This window comes from Equus caballus, chromosome 14 (genome assembly GCF_041296265.1).
Source record: "Equus caballus isolate H_3958 breed thoroughbred chromosome 14, TB-T2T, whole genome shotgun sequence".
Classification (NCBI taxonomy): Eukaryota; Metazoa; Chordata; class Mammalia; order Perissodactyla; family Equidae; genus Equus; species Equus caballus.
The window spans coordinates 39,579,999-39,598,177 of NC_091697.1; the positions used below are offsets into that span (position 1 = coordinate 39,579,999).

At 41.9% G+C, this 18,179-nt stretch overlaps 2 protein-coding genes across 11 annotated transcripts in view; one reads left to right on the plus strand and one right to left on the minus strand.

Annotated features, from left to right (window-relative positions):
- Nucleotides 1-1,395: 1,395 nt before the first annotated feature.
- CNOT8 (CCR4-NOT transcription complex subunit 8) lies at nucleotides 1,396-15,975 on the minus strand. 6 transcript variants are annotated; one of them, XM_023617363.2, is made up of 7 exons: nucleotides 15,831-15,975; nucleotides 9,391-9,574; nucleotides 8,195-8,388; nucleotides 6,401-6,562; nucleotides 5,383-5,527; nucleotides 4,585-4,695; nucleotides 1,396-2,927 (listed from the first exon to the last, which is right to left on the minus strand). In XM_023617363.2, the coding sequence occupies exons 2-7, from the start codon at nucleotides 9,505-9,507 to the stop codon at nucleotides 2,778-2,780; spliced, it is 879 nt and encodes a 292-aa protein (XP_023473131.1). In that variant the 5' UTR covers nucleotides 9,508-9,574; nucleotides 15,831-15,975; the 3' UTR covers nucleotides 1,396-2,777. The 6 variants fall into 6 exon arrangements, with proteins under 6 accessions (XP_023473131.1, XP_023473129.1, XP_023473130.1 ...); XM_023617361.2 differs by lacking the exon at nucleotides 15,831-15,975 and adding an exon at nucleotides 15,333-15,626; XM_023617362.2 differs by lacking the exon at nucleotides 15,831-15,975 and adding an exon at nucleotides 15,321-15,462.
- Nucleotides 15,475-18,179, plus strand: part of FAXDC2 (fatty acid hydroxylase domain containing 2) — a 42,624-nt gene continuing 39,919 nt past the window's right edge. For 2 of the 5 annotated variants that reach the window (XM_070233941.1, XM_070233943.1), the window contains exon 1: nucleotides 16,252-16,421. The gene's annotated coding sequence lies outside the window, so the exon portion shown is untranslated. Of the gene's footprint in view, nucleotides 16,422-18,179 lie in introns of all 5 variants that reach the window. The other 3 variants (XM_023617359.2, XM_070233942.1, XM_023617360.2) reach the window with 3 other exon arrangements.

The window sequence follows — 18,179 nt, forward strand, 5'->3', positions numbered from 1 at the left end:
CACAGATTGTATTTTTGTGAATTATTTACTGTCTAGCAACACAGGTAGGTTGTAAACTCCTATGAGGGTAGAGATGATGTCTTCCATGTGCTGTTTTCTCTCTAACACCTACTTACTGTCCAGTAGGTGCATAATGGAAACTTACTGACTGAATAAATTAGGAAATTGAAAGAATACTCATTAATAGCATGGACTGAAAGGACTCAGCTGAGCTCATTTGTATCAGCCCTGGCTGACCACAAGACTTGGCATTGGTAATCAACCTTATTGGGTTAGCAGAACACTGGGATTCAAGAACGTTTGGCAGTATGTAGAGGGGTTGAATTACACTGTTTGCGTTCTCTGGGTGACTCCTCCAGACCTTCCCTTTCTGAGGATAACCGCTCACACAGCCCTGCACACATTCATATATGCACAAGTTCTTGCCAGTTCTACTAGTCCTTCCATAAGCTCTCTCAGCTTTCCCATGCAATGACCAGACCGCCACTCAACACCGAATTCCTCCAACCTTCAGCTCAACATTTCTCCTCTAAGTCTGTCCTCAATTGTGGCACAGATAAATGCCCTATTTTAACTCATTTTTGGAAAGACATCTGTGTAGAGCTGAGTCACCAGCATGCCGAAGCATCTTGGTTGAGAACCCCTGAACTACGCTGCTTTTACCACAAATCTTACAGTGATAATTATCTCTCTTCCTACATGTGAACATCCCCCTCAACATCCTAGATCTGCTCCTGTATCTGACTTCTTACAACCCCATGTTTTTGTGCCAATAGAAAGGATTAGAGGGGCTGGCCCAGTGGCACAGCAGTTAAATGCGCACCTTCCACTTCAGTGGCCCAGGGTTCACCAGGTTCGGATCCTGGGTGTGGACATGACACTGCTTGGTAAGCCATGCTGTGGTAGGTGTCCCACATATAAAGTAGAGGAAGATGGGCACAGATCTTAGCTCAGGGCCAGTCTTCCTCAGCAAAAAAAAAAAAGGATTGGCAGCAGATGTTAGCTCAGGGCTAATCTTCCTCAAAAAAATATAAAAGGATTGGAAACAAAGTCCTGAGCCAAGTCTAGGATATCAGTTCAATTTGTCTAGAAGAATTCCACTAACTAACAGGCTAATGTACCATATATAATGGAGTGGCCCCAGGAGATATAATCAAAACTGATTTCCTATAAGGCCTGACAATCAGCGGGGAGTAAAAGCAAAGAAACAACTCCACTTACATAGTTGTTCATTAAAAGCTTCCTACAGAGTGAGACATTTTGTATGCAAGCCAACTTGGTGGAAAATGGAGGCAAGAGTTTAGAGAAAAACAAGATGCTTCCATGTCACAGACGGCAAACAGCAATCTTCTAGAGCTAGTTAGTGATCAATAGCTAGGAAAGACTAAACCTTCATGCCAGTGGTTAAAAAGAAATCTTTATTTTACAAAATTAAAAACATAAATATTATTTACAAGCATTTTAAATACCAGCTTATAATACTTGACATTTTTTAATGATTTCAAAGTGAGTTTTCCATAAGCTTTTAAAATGCAAGGCTATTCATCCACTTCAGTGAGTTACCAGTTTCATTTCCACTATTCCAAAGGGGTTTTTGGTTTTTTTGAAATCATCCACATTATATTCATTCAAAAAAAGGAAAAGGTGTATTTTTTAAATGACTAGTTAAAAAAAACAAAAAAGGAATCATAGTCCTGAGCTTCCTACCCTAGTTGTGGGATATTACTACAAGAAAACTCTATAAACCAAATTCCTTCCTGCCCTGTTTACATGTAACCACTATAACTTTTTAAAGACATTCCTGGAACTCACACTAATCCATCTCCCTAACTTCTCCGCAAGTTTGCTGAAAGGAAAAGCAGGGAAAACAGGGAAGAGAGGTGGGAAAATACAGATGACCATCTGAAAACACAACAGACTTAGGATCCAAAAATCTGATTTTACTAATTTCCTTCAGGATCAAATCCAGGATATTTTATTATATGAAAACTTAAAATGATTTCAAATGACGCACATGTGACAGCAAATCTCAGCAGCACAACGGAACACAGACTTAAAGATATTTAAATGTTTAACTTAATAGCCATTCTGGAGTTCCTCGTGAATGAAGGGAAGACAGATCAGTATTTTGTTTCTAAGGAAAATTTTCATTATCTGGTCTTCAAATTTCAGCACTGAGTAATTCATTTCCATATAACAGTACATAAAGAAAGACTAACAAAGTGTGAGGAAAGCAAATGCCCTCAAGAAAGGTCAGGAAAAGGCAAGGAAGGGAGGGAAAGACTCAACATCTATAAGCCACTTCACACAAACACCATTTTGTTCCACTTTCCCTGGAAGCCCTCAGCTCGGCTGAGAATCATAGCAAGAAGTCTTCATCCTCAGAGATTACCAAAAAATTTAAAAGAAAAAGAATGACAACAGGTAAGAGTTATATACATTTTACTAGTTTGTTTCTCACTGGTCCTGGATATTTAAAAAGATGTCAAATGCGCCCTGGATGCTGGTGGCAGGAAGGAGGCAACTGGAGAGGAGAGGCTTGGGGATGAGGAATAGGGAAGACTTGTTTACAAATTCAGAGCAAACTCCCCTCTTCTGGATCTAAAATAAAGACATCTTTTGTCTTCAGTAAAACAAAAGTCTTTCTGCTCAATGCAGATGGTAGGTACAGTTTGCTCAAAAGAAGCGTTTTCTCTTGGGGAGGAAGATAAATATACACAGTCAGCACAATAAGCACCACTCTGGGATCGGGCCCATCCCACAGAGCCTTGTCGCCATCACTGCTGCATGTTGTTGATGATCGCCAGGATGCTCATCTTCTCCTGGGCAGAGTCCACATCCTCATTCTGCTTCTGAGCCACTCCTGTTCCTAGGCCATAGAGCCGCCCACAGTACTTGGCATCATCAATACTGTCCTCAAAAAACAACTGCAGAATAGGACAGAGAGCCCAGGGTGAGAATCGCGTCCAGTCATGCCAAGTCTCAACACCACCACATCAGCACCTACCAGATCTCACAAAGCTCTGAGAATCTAGCCAACTAGAAACTAACTCCATAAAGAAAGGTCCAAACCGTTCTTATACAGTCTTTTCATGCTCCTTTCTCTAAATATAGGCTCCCTTTTCTGAACAGACTTCTACTTTGCATGAGTTCTTTTGCTGCCAGGATGCCTGTGCTGCTGCTCCTGCTGCTTATACAACTGCTCTCACCTCTTCCCTTCTCTTTAATAAGCAGTACAAAGAGCTTGGGCTCTAGACTCAGACTGGCTCACTGAGTGACCTGAGGAAAGTCACTTCAACTCTCCTCAAGCCATGGTTCCCTATGTATAAAATGGAGCAGTAATAGGTTATTATGAGTGAGACAATGGACATTAAGCACTTAGAGCAGGGTATCTCAACCCTGGGCACGACTGGGAAGAATAATTCTTTGCTGGGGAGGTGGGGGGTTGTCCAGTGTATTGTGGTACTCTGGGATGTTTAATAGCATCCCTGGCCAGTAGCACAACCCCGCTTCTCCCAGGTTGTGACAACCAATAATGTCTGCAGACACTGCCAAAAGTACCTCTGGGGGCAAAATCAGGAAACAGGATGCCAGCAGCTTTGTTGTTCTTTCTCAAGATTGCTTTGCCTATTCAGGGTCTTTTGTGGTTTCATAGACATTTTAGGATTGTCTGTTCTACTTCTGTGAAAAATGCCATTGGAATTTTGATAGGGATTTCACTGAATCTACAGATTGCTTTGGGGAACATGGACACTTTAACAATATTAATTCTTCCAATCCATGAGCACAGAATATTTTCCCATTTATTTGTGTCTTCTTCCATTTCTTTCATCCCTGTCATATACTTTTCAGTGTATAGGTCTTTTATCTCCTTGGTTAACTTTATCCCTAGGTATTTTATTCTTTTTGATGCAATTGTAAATGGGATTTTCTCAATTTCTCTTTCTCATGGTTTGTTATTAGTATATAGAAACACATCAGAGTTTTGTGTATTGATTTTGTATCCTGCCACTTTACTGAATTCATTTATTAATTCTAAGTTTCTAGTGGATTCTTTTGGGTTTTCCATATATAATATCATATCACCTGCAAATAGTGAGTTTTACTTCCTGCTTTCTGATTTGGATGCCTTTTCTTTTTCTTGCCTAATTGCTGTGGCTAGGACTTCTGATATTGTGTTGAATAGAAGTGGTCAGAGTGGGAATCTCTGTCTTGTTGCTGAGCTTACAGGAAAAGCTTTCAGCTTTTCACCTTTGAGTATATTAGCTGAGGAATATTTGATAATTAGCAGGACTTAGCATAAAATAACTGGGTGATCTAACAAATGTGTTCATATTATAGAAATCAGAAGAAAAGCAAATAATTGCAAGGATTAGAGCTGCTAGGAACACCAAGTACACTTATAGACTTGCACATGCCTCCATTTTGGAATGCTTCTTTGTCTCTCAAACTACATTAATATATTGAACATCATAACAAACAAACAAAACCAAGTGCTTTCAAGGTGGTCAACAACTTTCAACAGAAACTGTAAATTTTCAACAACCCTCAGCCTACAAAGATCACCCACCTCCTTAGCCCTACCTCTTTCATCCTGAAGAATGCCATTCCCGTCAGCAGTGAGTCTGAGCCTGCCTGGTGCTGCCTTCCAATTCTCTGCAAATCCAACTGATCAGCAACTTCCTGAAGACCTCCCTGAAGACGTAAGAAAAACAAAGATAACATTACAAACCCAACACTTCTCTACTGGACTCAACTCAATCCATTCTTGAGTCTACTTTTGGTGACGAGAAATGGGAACAGGTCAGTTATTTAACAGGCCTTATCCCAGCAGTATCCTCCTCTTAGCCTTCCAAATGATACACTGTTATATTCCACTTTTCACTCCTTTCTTTTCTTTATCATTCATTTTGTCAGATCCCTGCCGGTTAAAGTCCTAACTGCTGTAAAACAAGGTTGAGGAAATAAGAAATGCCAATCCAATTCTAAACAGCAAACCTCTTATGTCAACAGTTGAATAGGGTGGTGAGTTCTTAAACTGTCTAGGATGAAGAACCCCTCTGAGAGTCTGGTACACTACAGACCCCATCCCTAACAAATTGTACATACACCTCATGTTGTCAACTGGGGTTCATGGGCCCTAAGTGAAGAATGCCTGACTTAAGATGAGAGAAGCAGAGGGTTCCCTTCATGCCAAGTTTAAAGACAGTTACCACACAAATCCCTGTGCCAATGAGCCCCATATATACTTTGTCTAACAGAATGTTGGCACCTAGCAGGCACTCAAGAACACATACTGAAAAAACAGCAATAAAGCAAAATAACAAGTCTGCTTTTTTCTCTTTTTTTCTTGTTACTAATATTAAAAAAAATGTTGTGTACCTTAAGATTTTTGCAACTCTTCATCAGGTATTTCACATCATAAATGGATGGGAAGAAAAGGTTCAGAATATGAAAGAATTCATGCTCCTCTTCTGGCAAACGAGAATCTGTAAGTAACTTTACCATGTAGCCAAAATCATAGCCACTACAAGAGAGAATGAGGGGCACTGGGGTAAAAAAGCAGCAGCTATCAGGCCCCAGCGTTCAACCACATTATTTCTCAAAGCCTATGATGCTACCTTGTGTTAGGAACTTTTAGTCTTCCAAAGTCGTTTATCCTACTGAAATCTGAATTTTCCATTAAATAACAACATAACAGACCAATGTGGAAGATATATAAGAGAGCCCAAAGGTTTATAAATGTCAGTTTTATTCATCAAAAGTTCAAAAGTACTGAAAAGGTAAAATAACATCTCCTAAGGTAAATCTGGCTTTCAAGTACCTGGGGAACACCAGGCCAGTTATTTAAAAGACAAGAAAAAGGGGCCGGCCCCATGGCCGAGTGGTTAAGTTCATGCACTCCACTTCAGCAGCCCAGGGTTTCACTGGTTCAGATTCTGGGCATGGACATGGCACTATTCATCAGGCCATGCTGAGGCAGCGTCCCACATAGCACAACCAGAAGGACCTACATACAACTAGAATATACAACCATGTACTGGGGGGCTTTGGAGACAAGAAGGAGGAAAAAAAAGCTTGCAACAGATGTTAGTGCAGGTGCCAATCTTTAAAAAAAAAGGCAAGAAAAAGACAACCATGTGCTTCAATCCTCCCCATCTTCCATCCTTTCACTTGGAATATACCCGTGGACAGCCACATGCTAGAGCCCAATACTGGGTGAACCAAACCACTATGAGCCCCGAAGTGTTTTTTAAAAAACTGAAACACAATCAAGAGTTACCAATTCAACTTCCTAACTGCTACTGACCAAGAAAAGGGAGCCAATAGGACTGCAAAAATAACACAAGAATCTCTCTTGTTCCCAAAGCAAGAGAGGTACACATTCTCTGGGACTGACCTGTGAAACGAAAGCCATTTGACGTTGTCACAGAGAACTACCCCTGATGTCATAAGCAGCTCTGCAAAGTGCAATGTGTCGATCCCTTCCTCTTCATGCTTCTGAAATTGCAGTCCTGAGTTAGCAAGGAGATCTATGGAATCCTGGGAGTACATGTCCTCTCTAAAAAAGAAGGCATTCACTTCTTAGCTGGTGGTGGAGAATGTAACAGAAGTAATGGGCAACAATATTACCATCACCTTATAACTATAGAACAAGTATTCTTAAAATGCTTCATAATTTAAGAATAGACCAATTCATTCTTTCCAGTATTCCACCAAGCATACAAAGTATATAATCTTATCTCTATGACAGACAGAAAAATGGGATTTTCCCTCACAAAAAAAATTTCCTAATTATAAGATTGACATTTTCTCATTGTTTAAAGAAAAAAGGAATCAACCAATCCAAAAATATTTAAAATAGCAGAAAATGAAAAAAAATTCATTTTCTTATACTGCTACTACACAGAAATAATAACTGTTAACAACTCGGTTTATATATCCTTGCAGACTATCTTCTCTACCAACACATATACACCTCCATCCCTACATCTATATTTCATAGACCATCTTTCAAAATCAATAACGATAGATAGACCACATCCTTTTGAACTCTGGCATAATCTTCCACTGTAAAGACAGATCCATTAATTTAAACACAGAAATATTTATAATACCACATAACCCAAAATAGGGAAATAACTAACTCCTTTTTTTTCCATTTTAAACAGCCTTAGATACAATTAACATACTAAACAATTCACACATTTAAAGTATATAGCTTTTAGTATATTCACAGAGTTGTAACCACCACCACAATCGATTATAAATTATTTCATCGCCTCAAAAAGAAACCCATACCCATTAAGCAATCATTCCCCATTACTCCGTAACTTCTCCTCCCCCTGCTCTATAGATCTGCTTATTTTAGACATTCCATATAAATAGAATCAAACAGTATGGGGCCTTTTGTGTCTGGCTTCTTTCCCTTAGCATAATGTTTTCAAAACTCATCCATGTATAGCATAATCAGTAATTCATTCCTTTTTATTGCCCAATAACACTCCAGTCCACGGCTCTACCACATTTAATTTATCCATTTGTCAGTTCTTGAACATTTGGGTTGGTTCTACTTTGAGGCCTTTACAAATAATGCTGCCATGAACATTCACGAACAATTTTTCGCATGGATGTCTGTTTTTATTTCTCTTGGGTATGAGCCTAGGAGAGGAGCTGCTGGTTCACATGGTGCGTTTAAGCTTTTGAGGAATTGCCAAACTGTTTTCCAAAGACGTTGCATGATTTTACATTTCCAATAGAATTTACGAGGGCTCTAATTTCTCCACATCCTTGCCAACATTTGTTATATTATATCTTTTTGATTACAGCCACCTACTGGGTGTGAAGTAGTACCTCACTGTGGTTTTGATTTGCATCTCCCTAATGACATGATGGTGAGCATCTGTTCACAGGCTTATTAGCCATTTATGTATCTTCTTTGGAAAAATGTCTATTCAGATCTTTTGCCCAATTTTGACTGGATTGTCTTTTTATTGTTGACTTGTAAGAGTTCTTTAAGAGGGACTTCATTTTCTGAGATTCCTTATCCCATCCTCTGCTTCACTGCTCCATCCACCCCTTACCTGAATTCAGTGGAAACAAAACTCGAAATTAATAAAATCAGCTAGAAATCACAGTCTGCATAAATGAAGCAGATCTAAGAAGAACACTGAGAAGTGTCTCAGACACTTACGTAAGGTTGAATTTGAAGTTGAACTGCCAAGTGTTGATTCCAGAAGGATATTCTCCCTTCTCATTCGTGAATGTAAGGCCCAGTTGGATAATTTTTAAAAGGTCAACATTGCACCGTAAAAGCTGATACTGGTAATCTATGGAACTACGAAATTCACCAATTGGTCGCACCACAACACCTGGAAATTCTGTGTCCTGGAAAGGGAAAAAGTTTCCCATCAAAGGTTTCACAAAACAGTGGATAGCGAATTGATCATTCATAAATAAAATTTTTACCTCAATTTATAAAAGTATGTGACAAGCCTCAGGCCTGAGCACAAAAGTCTATCTTAAAATACTGATCTTGTGGACATCTACAGGAGCACTAAAATCATGAAGCTTTGCACAGCTTGGAGATCCTAAGCAGGATGTAAATAGAAGTAGCTGATGAACTGTAGGTAGATACAGTCAACTAAGAACATTCTAAGTTGAGAATAATATATGAATAAAAATACAAACAGAGGGAAGTGAAACACCCATTCAAAAAACCCAATAAATAGCCATGTTTAGCTTGAGTAAAAAGACTGGAACAAGATCATAGAGAGTACTAAATACAAGCTAAAGACTTAATCGCATAATCTCTACAGGAGGAGTCACAAACTCCAGGCAGTTCATGTAAAAGAGTAAAGCAGACCGGGTATGAAAACGGTTACGAGTAATGGGCGCTGGAGCAAACTAGAACCAAAACTAGAGCAACGAGAACTAAAAGAGGCCCTTGCTGTGCACCTCCCTCGAGCCACTCCATGTCGGGCAGGAACGTGGACCCTGTATTGCCAGATCTTCCTCTTCTTTCCAGAGATGCCAGAAATCTGGAATTTAAGTGAGGTCTTTTGATTTTTAAATGCTGGCAACTCATTTTAAAAAACTGTTTTAAACACTGCCCAGTCCACCATATCTGTGGGACAGATGTGCCCTATGGGCTGACAGAACTTCTGCTTTAAAAGCTTTCAAACACAGAGTAACGTTACAAAAAAACCTAAGATACCAGAAGTTACATCCTTCTCGGACACACTCGCTACCTTGATGTTTCATAAAAGCAACACAATTTTCCATGTTTAATTTACCCTGGCTTTGGTGTAATCATGTCTTTCAAAATCTCACATTAAATATTCCCTAAGTCCATACAGAAGGTGACTCAAACAGAGCCGAGCGCTTTACCATGGCAATGTAACTGTAACTGAGCACAATCTCTCGGATCTTCCTCATCTCTTCTTCCAGATTGCTGGCCCAGACTTCACAGATAACCTGGCTATTCTCCACCAGTGCTGCAGGCATCCTGAAGAAACTTTCGAAGTCGCTTTCAGTTGACTACGTTCAAGGGCAAGCCAATGGCTGATATGATCTAGAGGCAAAAACACATGTGAAATCACATAAATTTACACCCTGGCATAAGATGTCAACAAAACAATATTTTACCATCACTTTACCAGTTTAAGCTAAAACATTAAGACTATTATATTTATCCTCCATTTTAGATGATGGGGAAACCAGCTTTTGTCAAGCCATACAGACACACACACTCTCTCTCTCTCACAGTTTTTTAACATGAAGAAACTGAAATTACTTGAGAAACCTGAAGAATCTTTTGTCCAGGCTGCCCTCTAGGCACAGAAGTAAAACCACTACCCTAAATCATTTTCAGCCCTCTCCAGACTACCTACAAACTAAAGGAGTCCCTGTGACCACAAACATGCCCTTTTCTCTGCCTTTCACATCACTGTGCACAGACACCAAATGACAGAAACATTTCTAAGGTAACCACTTTAGCCAGTTTAAATGTATCTGAGATCTCTGAAAGCCTGAAAGAATGTGTATGAATGTGGGCATGGGATTCCTCCCTTTAACCCCCAAAAAAGGAAATTCTTTTTATCCCCCAAATCCAAAAGTCAAATACAACTAGAAGGAAATAACTAACTTAACATAGGGCCTCTTTAGATTTGTGCAGATAGATCCAGAAGTGAGGAATTTAAGTGGTAAAAACTAATCCCACTTGCCAATTTCAACCTTTAATAACCACAGCGAAAATCTGGATTTGAGTTATTAATGTCTACATTTAAACACATAATATTGTAAAGAAACCAAGCAGCAATTCAACAATAAAGATAAAGAAGATGGCAGGGATAAGAAATTCAACCAAAAACAGAATGACTCATGGTGTGTATTCTGGGAGAAAACCGGGGAGGGGACAGTATTCTGCAAGATAAAACTCAACATGGTTCAGTCTCAGAGTAACGCTGTTATCACAGCACACTCAACATGAGATGCTTAGTTATAAAAGGAACTTATCATAAAGGCATTTATTTAAAAGGCAACCCCACCACATGGATCCTCAACACAACCTAAGAGTGGGCTCCAGTGTATAGAGCCAGGGGGAAATTCCTGGAAACGGTAAAATGAACGAGTGATTTCCAAAGGAGACAGCAAGGAAAATCTTTGCTTTCTACTTTCAAGATAGGCAGGTGCAACAATAAGAATCTGGAACAGAAAACTGGTATTCTCAAGTGTCATCATTTCTCTGAGAAGCTAATCTGTTGGTTTGTCAGCAATGCTTGAAGATTCCATTTATTCAAGACACCCTACACTTCAACAGATGTTTCTCTGAAATTATAGCAGACTTACTACAATTACTGTGAAACTTAAGGAGACTGTGGTATCTTCCTAACAAATATGGGTGGACACCTCTTAAAGGCAGAATCCATTTCTTTTCATTTTCGTTCTGTACACAATGGGCATGAATTAAAGGCTTGCAAATGAACAAATAAAAGTCATCAGAAATGGGCAGAAGTTCAGACTGAATGTGAAGTAAATTCCACTCTGACCATAAGTAAGAAAATGTTAGGACTCAGAATTTTAGATTCTAAACCATGCTTAAGGTTTTCCCCTGCAAAAGGGCTTAAAACCATTTCTATGTACATTAATGTTAAACAGGTGCCGCCTCACTTCCTTATTTCCCTAACTGAAACAACGCACTTCCTTTCTGGTGTCCTTTCAAACACAACTACAAACTACTTTAAGGGAAGTGGGTATCACTCATGGAGATGGAGACATTTCCATAAAAGCAAAACCAACAAAGGAGACACAAGGAAAAAATGCCTTTGGCCTCCAAGCAGCAAAAACAGGTTAAAAAGAGGACAATTAGGTATTTACACTAAACCCTCAGAACCAGGCTCCTCAGCTAAGAAGCTCTTAAGTTGTATCAAAAAAACTCAGGAGGGGCTGCCCAGTGGCACAGCGGTCAAGTGCGCGCGTTCGGATCCCGGGTGTGGACATGGCACCACTTGTCCAGCCATACTGTGGCAGGCGTCCCACATATAAAGTAGAGGAAGATGGGCACAGATGTTAGCTCAGGGCCAGGCTTCCTCAGCAAAAAAGAGGAGGATTGGCAGCAGTTAGCTCACAGCTAATCTTCCTCAAAAAAAAAAAAAGACAAAAAACTCAGGAAACAAACTGAAGAGGCTCCCTCTGGTCAAAGGAAAAACAATATGAACATCATTATGGATAATTGCTACAATGTATTAAAACTTCTCAGATAGGTTTAAATCCATGAGTTCATAATGAACTAGGAAAATAAACTTAACTGGCACCACTGGAGAATGCTAGCAAATCAACTTATTTTTTAAAATACTTATCTTGTCTTTCCTATATAAACTGTACCTTGAAGTAACCAAATGGCTGAGGGAAGAGTTGCTCTTTATAGAAGTAATACAACTCAAAGATGAATACAGAATGACAGAATATCACCATTTTGCAACTCCTAATGACTTTACAGATTTGGGCACTAATCTATAACGGCATTTATATGGAGTATCCAGAAAAGGCAAATTTATAAAGACAGAAAGTACACTACAAAGGTGCGATGGGGATTAAGTGTAAATGGGCATGAGCTATCTTAGCAAGGTGATGAAAATGTTCCCAAACTCAATTACAGTGACAACTGAACTCAGTAAATTTGCTAAGAATCATTGAATTCTACATTAAAAAGGGTGAGTTTTGGGGCCAGCCCAGTGCTGTAGTGGTTAAGTTCACGTGCTCCACTTCAGCATCCCAGGGTTCACGGGTTTGGATCCTGGGCACAGACCTACACACTGCTCATCAGTCATGCTGTGGCAGCATCCCACATACAAAATAGCACAGACGTTAGCTAAGGGACAATCTTCCTCAAGCAAAAGAAAAGAGGAAGATTGGCAACAGATGTTAGCTCAGGGCCAATCTTCCTCTCAAAAAGAAAATAAAAAGCTGAGTTTTATAGTACATAAATTATACCTCAGTAAAGTTGTTAAAATAATCACAATGGCTATTACCACAAAAAGAGACATGTAGGTATTACCTGCCTCTTGACAGAACACATCACCACTATGAAACAGTCTTGTTAAAAAACTTAACTTGAATCTGACCATGCCTCTAGATTTAACTAACAATGTACAATAAGTAAAGAGGACAGAAGAACATGTTAAATGACATCACAGAAATGCAATCAGCAAAATCTAGAAACTACTGTGGGAAACTACAGAACCCAACTTCTTCAACAAACAAGTTACAAGAAATAAGAGACTCTCAGGAGACATCATAACCAATCAAAATGCATAGACCTTAGTTAGACCATAGTTGGATCCTGCTTTAAACAGTTAGAAAAAAAAGAACTACGACATTTTTGAGACAAGTAGAAGCCTGAACAATGACTAGCTGGTTTTAGGTTTCTGTTTTGTTTTTTTGTGTTTTTCTTGGTATTATATTGAGTTATGGGTTTTCAAAGAGACTCCTTATCTTTTAGAGATAATGCAAAATATTTATAGGTAATATGATATGAAATGCAGGGTTTTGCTTTAAAAGTAGACAAAACTCTTCACAACTTTATACAGTGTTATCTTCCTCCACATTTTACAGATAAGAAAACTGAAATTCAGAGACACTAATTTAAAAAGGCAGTATCATGACTTCCATTTTCAAGAGAATTTTTTTACAAGCTAACCACTGTATACATATTTGACAAATGGGGGATGCAAAAGCAGACCATAGGTAAAAATATGTAAGACGTTCTTGCACCAAACCCTTATCTAGGAAAATTGTAAGGAAATAAACAATAGCTTGCAAGCCACTAAATGTAGTGCCACCCAAAAACTAAAGAGGAAACACATATTATGCACATTTAATGTACCATAAATTACTGGATATGCTAACCAAAAAAGAGAGAGAAATGATAATAAGAATAATGCTGGCAATTCTGCCTGCCACTTTCCACTCAGTGAACACATGCTCCAGAACGAGCCTTAGTTGGGAACCAAAAACATACTGTTCCGCTTGGCTAGTCTTCCTCCTTTTCAGCCTCTCAGTGCCAGCATCTCACAGTGCACCTCACTGTGCAGAATGACTCGACTCTATTCGAATACGTTTATTTCTTCAACACAGCCCCTAAAGGTAACCAATTACTCTATCTGGGTTACAACCAAAGAAACAGTAATAAGTTTCAAAGCTGGAGGAAAAACTGCTGGATTTACTGAGAAAGAGATGGGCCATCCTCAACCTTCCGCCTTCCACCTAAGGAATGTTTAAGAATAACTTTGATCACATGCAATGTGTGCCTCACCGGCGGACTTTAAAACGACTCCACATGAGCTACTCCACACCATGAGACCCTGACTCCCATAGAAGCTACTCCACTCCATACGAAACCAAAACACAAGCACTAACCGACACTTCTTGTCTCTTAGTAGAACTAAACTGTGCAAGAAGGAGAGGTCGGTCTCTCTCTCTCTCATACACACACACACCCGCCCGTACGAACTACTGAGGTCCCTGCCCCGTGCTGATCTGTAGTACAATCTGTTCAGATCGCTCCTGATGACCTATAAACTTCCTCAAAACAAAGCTCCTGATTTACCCAGGAAAGCTCTGAAGAGCAACTAATGCTAAAACCACTCGAAAGCGCTCTCTGCAAGCAATCCAGGGTACCAGGCCCGGCATGGGAAAAGAATGTTTTGTTTTTCTGGGTTTGCTTTGGGCAAGGTTAAGTGTGCAAGGACACAATAAACACCACTTCCCCATTCTAGAGGACTGAACAAAGGCTTTGCTGCGCATGGAAATCACGAAAAAGGAAGCAGCAGCACGTTAGAAGAAACGGCAGCAGCTTGAAAGGCCCGCCCCTCTCTACAGAGCCGCGGGGGCCGCCGCGGCGCTCCTCCCCTCCCCCCCAAAACACAGCGTCCGAAGACAGTCAGTTCAGCCAGTTCTTAAAGCCACCCACGCGGCCCAGCCTTGTGAGTTGGCTCCTCCAGAGCAACGGTGTTGTTTATAAAGCCACAGAACAGCAAGGAAAAGTTGTGGGGCCAAAAGAACCAAGAAGGAGGGGGAGGCCCACAAGGTTCCAAACTCAGGTCCTCTCCCTTACAGTCTCCCGTCATCACTCTGTTCCCGTTCTGGATCACCCTCCCACTTCAAACCACACTCACTCCCCGCCTCCTCCTAACCACCCTTCTTTCTTTCTTTCTTTGTAAAGCAAAGATATTAAAATATCAGGTCTCAGGGCCAGACAGACGTAAGTTCCAAGTCAAGCCACCGACTAGCTGTGTGGCTTTACATAAGTTACTTAACTTGTCTCGGACCTCAGTTTTCCTATCCTGAAAAGTGGGTTTAATAACAGTATACACTTCGGAGGATTGCCGAGGAGATCGAAGAGAATGCAGCATATAAGGTGCTTTGTAAAGCCCTGGCACATATCACTAGATTATTATTATCGAGTGGCGCTGGTTTGTACTACTCGATGGGCCTCTTTCTCTTCCCACACACCCTGCCCCTCACGCACGCTCCCACTCCCCTTCCTCCCACAGGCCCCGATGGCCTCCCACACTCTCCCAGCTCCCGCTCCTCTCTCTGCTAAGCGCGAGCCCGCTTACCGTGACCAGCAGGGCCCGCGAACCGCGGGCGTGCGGGCTGGCGGGCGAACTCCCCAGCAGCGGCAGCAGCGGCCCCTGACCCAGCGCCCCCCTCCCTCTGCCCCGGATCTGCTCCTAGCACCAAGCGGGCCCAACGAGATGGGTGCCCTCGTGCCCAGAGCGGCCTTACGCACAGCCCACCAAACAATCTGGCCCTACCTCTCTACCCACCCGATCCGCCCAGCTCGCCGGCTCCCTTCGCGTCACTCCAGACGCGCGCGCGCGCCTGATCACGCCCGCTCCTCCCCTTCTGCGCGCCCCGGCGATTCCGTGCGTGTTCTCCCGGCAGTTGAGCTGGCGGGAGCAAGTGCGCAGGCGCAAAGCCAAGCGAAAACGGCGGGGCGGGGCGGCCTCGGAGGACGCCTGCGGAACACTGCCCCTCCTAGGCTTTCGCGCGATTAGTTGCGCTGGCTCAGTTCAACCAAGATCTCCACCCTTCCATTTCGGTCCTCCTTCCGCGCGCCCGGGGAAGGGGCGTGGTCTACAGCTAGTCCCCCTCGGGATGGGCGTGGCCCGTCTATCCGAATCTGCCAAATTACAACGCTCTGTCCTCCCTACTTGGAAGGACCGTTAAAATCGTTGGCAGGAGCGGACTTAGAGGGAGGTTGGTGGGGGGAGATCCTGACCCCTTCCTTCTATACTAATGCGGCCCCTGGAGCCCTCACTTACAAGACATCTACCTTGCGACTTCCTTTCTGGCAAGTAATTAGTTGGGGGTGGGGCAGCACCCCACACGGAGTCTGGGTAATGTCCGCCAAGGCCCGCCTCGCTCCTCCCAGAGCCGGGCGAGCAGCGTTCCCATAGCAACCGGCCCGCCCGGGCCCGCTCGAGTTACAAAGAAGACGCGGCCTCCCGCGGGGGCAGCGCCGGGCCGGCGCAGGCGGAGCTCCCGGACCCGGCGGACTCTAAGCCAGCTAGCCAGATTTTCGTTGCTAGAGCGCTGGGGCCCAGGCCTAGCCTAGGAGGTCCCTGAGTCCCCCACCCGCCCCTTAATTCTCTGTGAATCCTGTTTGGAAAGAGGGCTCTTTGCCAACGCCTGTCCTTGGCAGCGTTAGACCAGGCTCGGAGGCAGCGCTGCCTCGTGTTCCCCAAAAGTGGGAGAGAAGACAAAGCACTGCCTTCCTGCGCACGGCTGTCAGTTCCGGACCGCCCTCCGTCACTCCTGCAAGAGCCCCACCCTGTCCCTGAGAGAAGGAGCAGACGGCCCAAAGCATGCCTCTAGTCGTAGCCCTAGATGCTTTCACTTGAAGGGGGCTGTCGGTAAGTGTATAGCAAATTTACCCCCGTCACTAGGTCTTCCTACTAAACATTTCCGCCTAGGGGATTCTCCCAAATCCTTCTTTCATTTCCGTGGCTGCATGCAGAGCAGCCCTTCAGCGCCAATTTCAAACTGGATTCCCAAAAGCTATTGTCCAGGGAGGTGAACTCCCACTCCCAGCCCCTAGAGGTGAACTGCACTCCTCTTCTCCCCTCCAAAGGAGTGTCTGTCTCTTTATCTGTAACATAGGTGGTTGTGTTAATAAATGGAAAAAGCACCCCGCACTGAGGAAGATATATAAGTGTATTCAATAAATAGTTGTTCCTGGCCTGTCTCAGTTTGTTATCCTGAGATACTCAATGTTTGTTAGCTCGGCTGCAGACTCACCTCTTTCTGGTGAGCAGTATTGTGATGGAGAAGGCAGGGGAGACACTTCCCCAGCCCTCTATCCTATACGTTTCTAATATCCTTTCACCCACTTGTAATTAGATTCAGGAGAGGATAGCCCTGTCAGGAGCTAGTCACATAAAGAGCAGCCTCCACAATCCTTTCTTAGAATCTTTTTTTCCTGCAGTACGGGGCCTGGTGTGCACTGAAACAAACAGGAAACACGCCATCTCCATCCTTTCAACACCCCGCACCCACCCTTCCCTCTCCCTGCAGAACTGGGTATTCATTTCTCAGGTTATTGAAGATAAATGTAAAACAAATACACAGATGGCTTGTATTTCAGGAGGCATTGGAGTGTTTGTTGTAAACAATAGATTTTATGCTGCACCTATGCTATTGCAAAATGAGAACAATTGTGTAAATCACCGATTCCCAATGGAAAGGAGGCCTGAAATGAAAGAAAAGAGAGTTGGAGAAGAATATATTCACTAACATAATTTCACATTTGAAAAAAATACAATTATTTTTGAACTACCAACTATACAAAGTAAGGCTTGAACATATCTTCTCAACTGGGAGGGTATAGGTTAAAAAAAATTGAGAAACCCTGGTTGTAAAATGAGTCTCCTTAAGAACCAGACAGAGTGATATCTTTGGCCAGCCAAGCCTTTCTGTTATTCCCAATTCTAAGTAAATCTCACAGGATGCATTCTTAAAGTATAATATATGTAGGAAGATAAAATCTAAAATATATATTTGGGTTTTGAATATTTTGAAAATGGACAAGAAGGTAAATGCCTCCAGGCATGTAGTACCACTATAAATCACCCTCTGAGCCCAAGTCTCAAAAACCCTTATATTCCTTAGAGTGCTGACACACCTAGATGCCTGTCACCTGATGAATTCCGTTGTTAAAGGGCCCTCCTCGAGCTTAGCCAAGACCTGTCATTTTTTGTAATGTTGTCTTTACTAGATTATATATTTAAGTTCAGCTGAAGAATGCATCCAGCTGGCTGTTTTCTTTGGTATAGTTGTGGTTAACTTCCTGCCTTTGAAGTGTGTTGTCCCTGCTTTTCCTACGCAATAGAAAAACCTTCTTCTGACTCAAAAATTATCAACAGATCATCAAACTTCCCCTAAATATGAAGCAAAGATCAAGTTTCATGACTAAGCATTTGAGTATTTTGATCTTTTGATTGCAACCTGAAAAATCTTCTGATTTCTGGGAAGATCAGAGATCAGAGTTTGTTTTTTCAGAATACAGAAATAGATATCAAATCTATTTTATTCTTATCTCGCTTGATTTTCCTTCTCCTTTAGAGAGTACTAAAGTAAAAAATTTCAAAATCTACTGATAATAATCATAGACC

Excerpts from the sequence above, each read along its gene's own strand:
- CNOT8 (XM_023617363.2), bottom strand. The coding sequence starts at position 9,507 with ATGCCTGCAGCACTGGTGGAGAATAGCCAGGTTATCTGTGAAGTCTGG. Across the intron at positions 4,696-5,382 it reads AGAGTTGCAAAAATCTTAAG|GGAGGTCTTCAGGAAGTTGC; the intron begins GTACACAACATT and ends TTACGTCTTCAG. Across the intron at positions 2,928-4,584 it reads CATTCTTCAGGATGAAAGAG|TTGTTTTTTGAGGACAGTAT; the intron begins GTAGGGCTAAGG and ends CCTATTCTGCAG.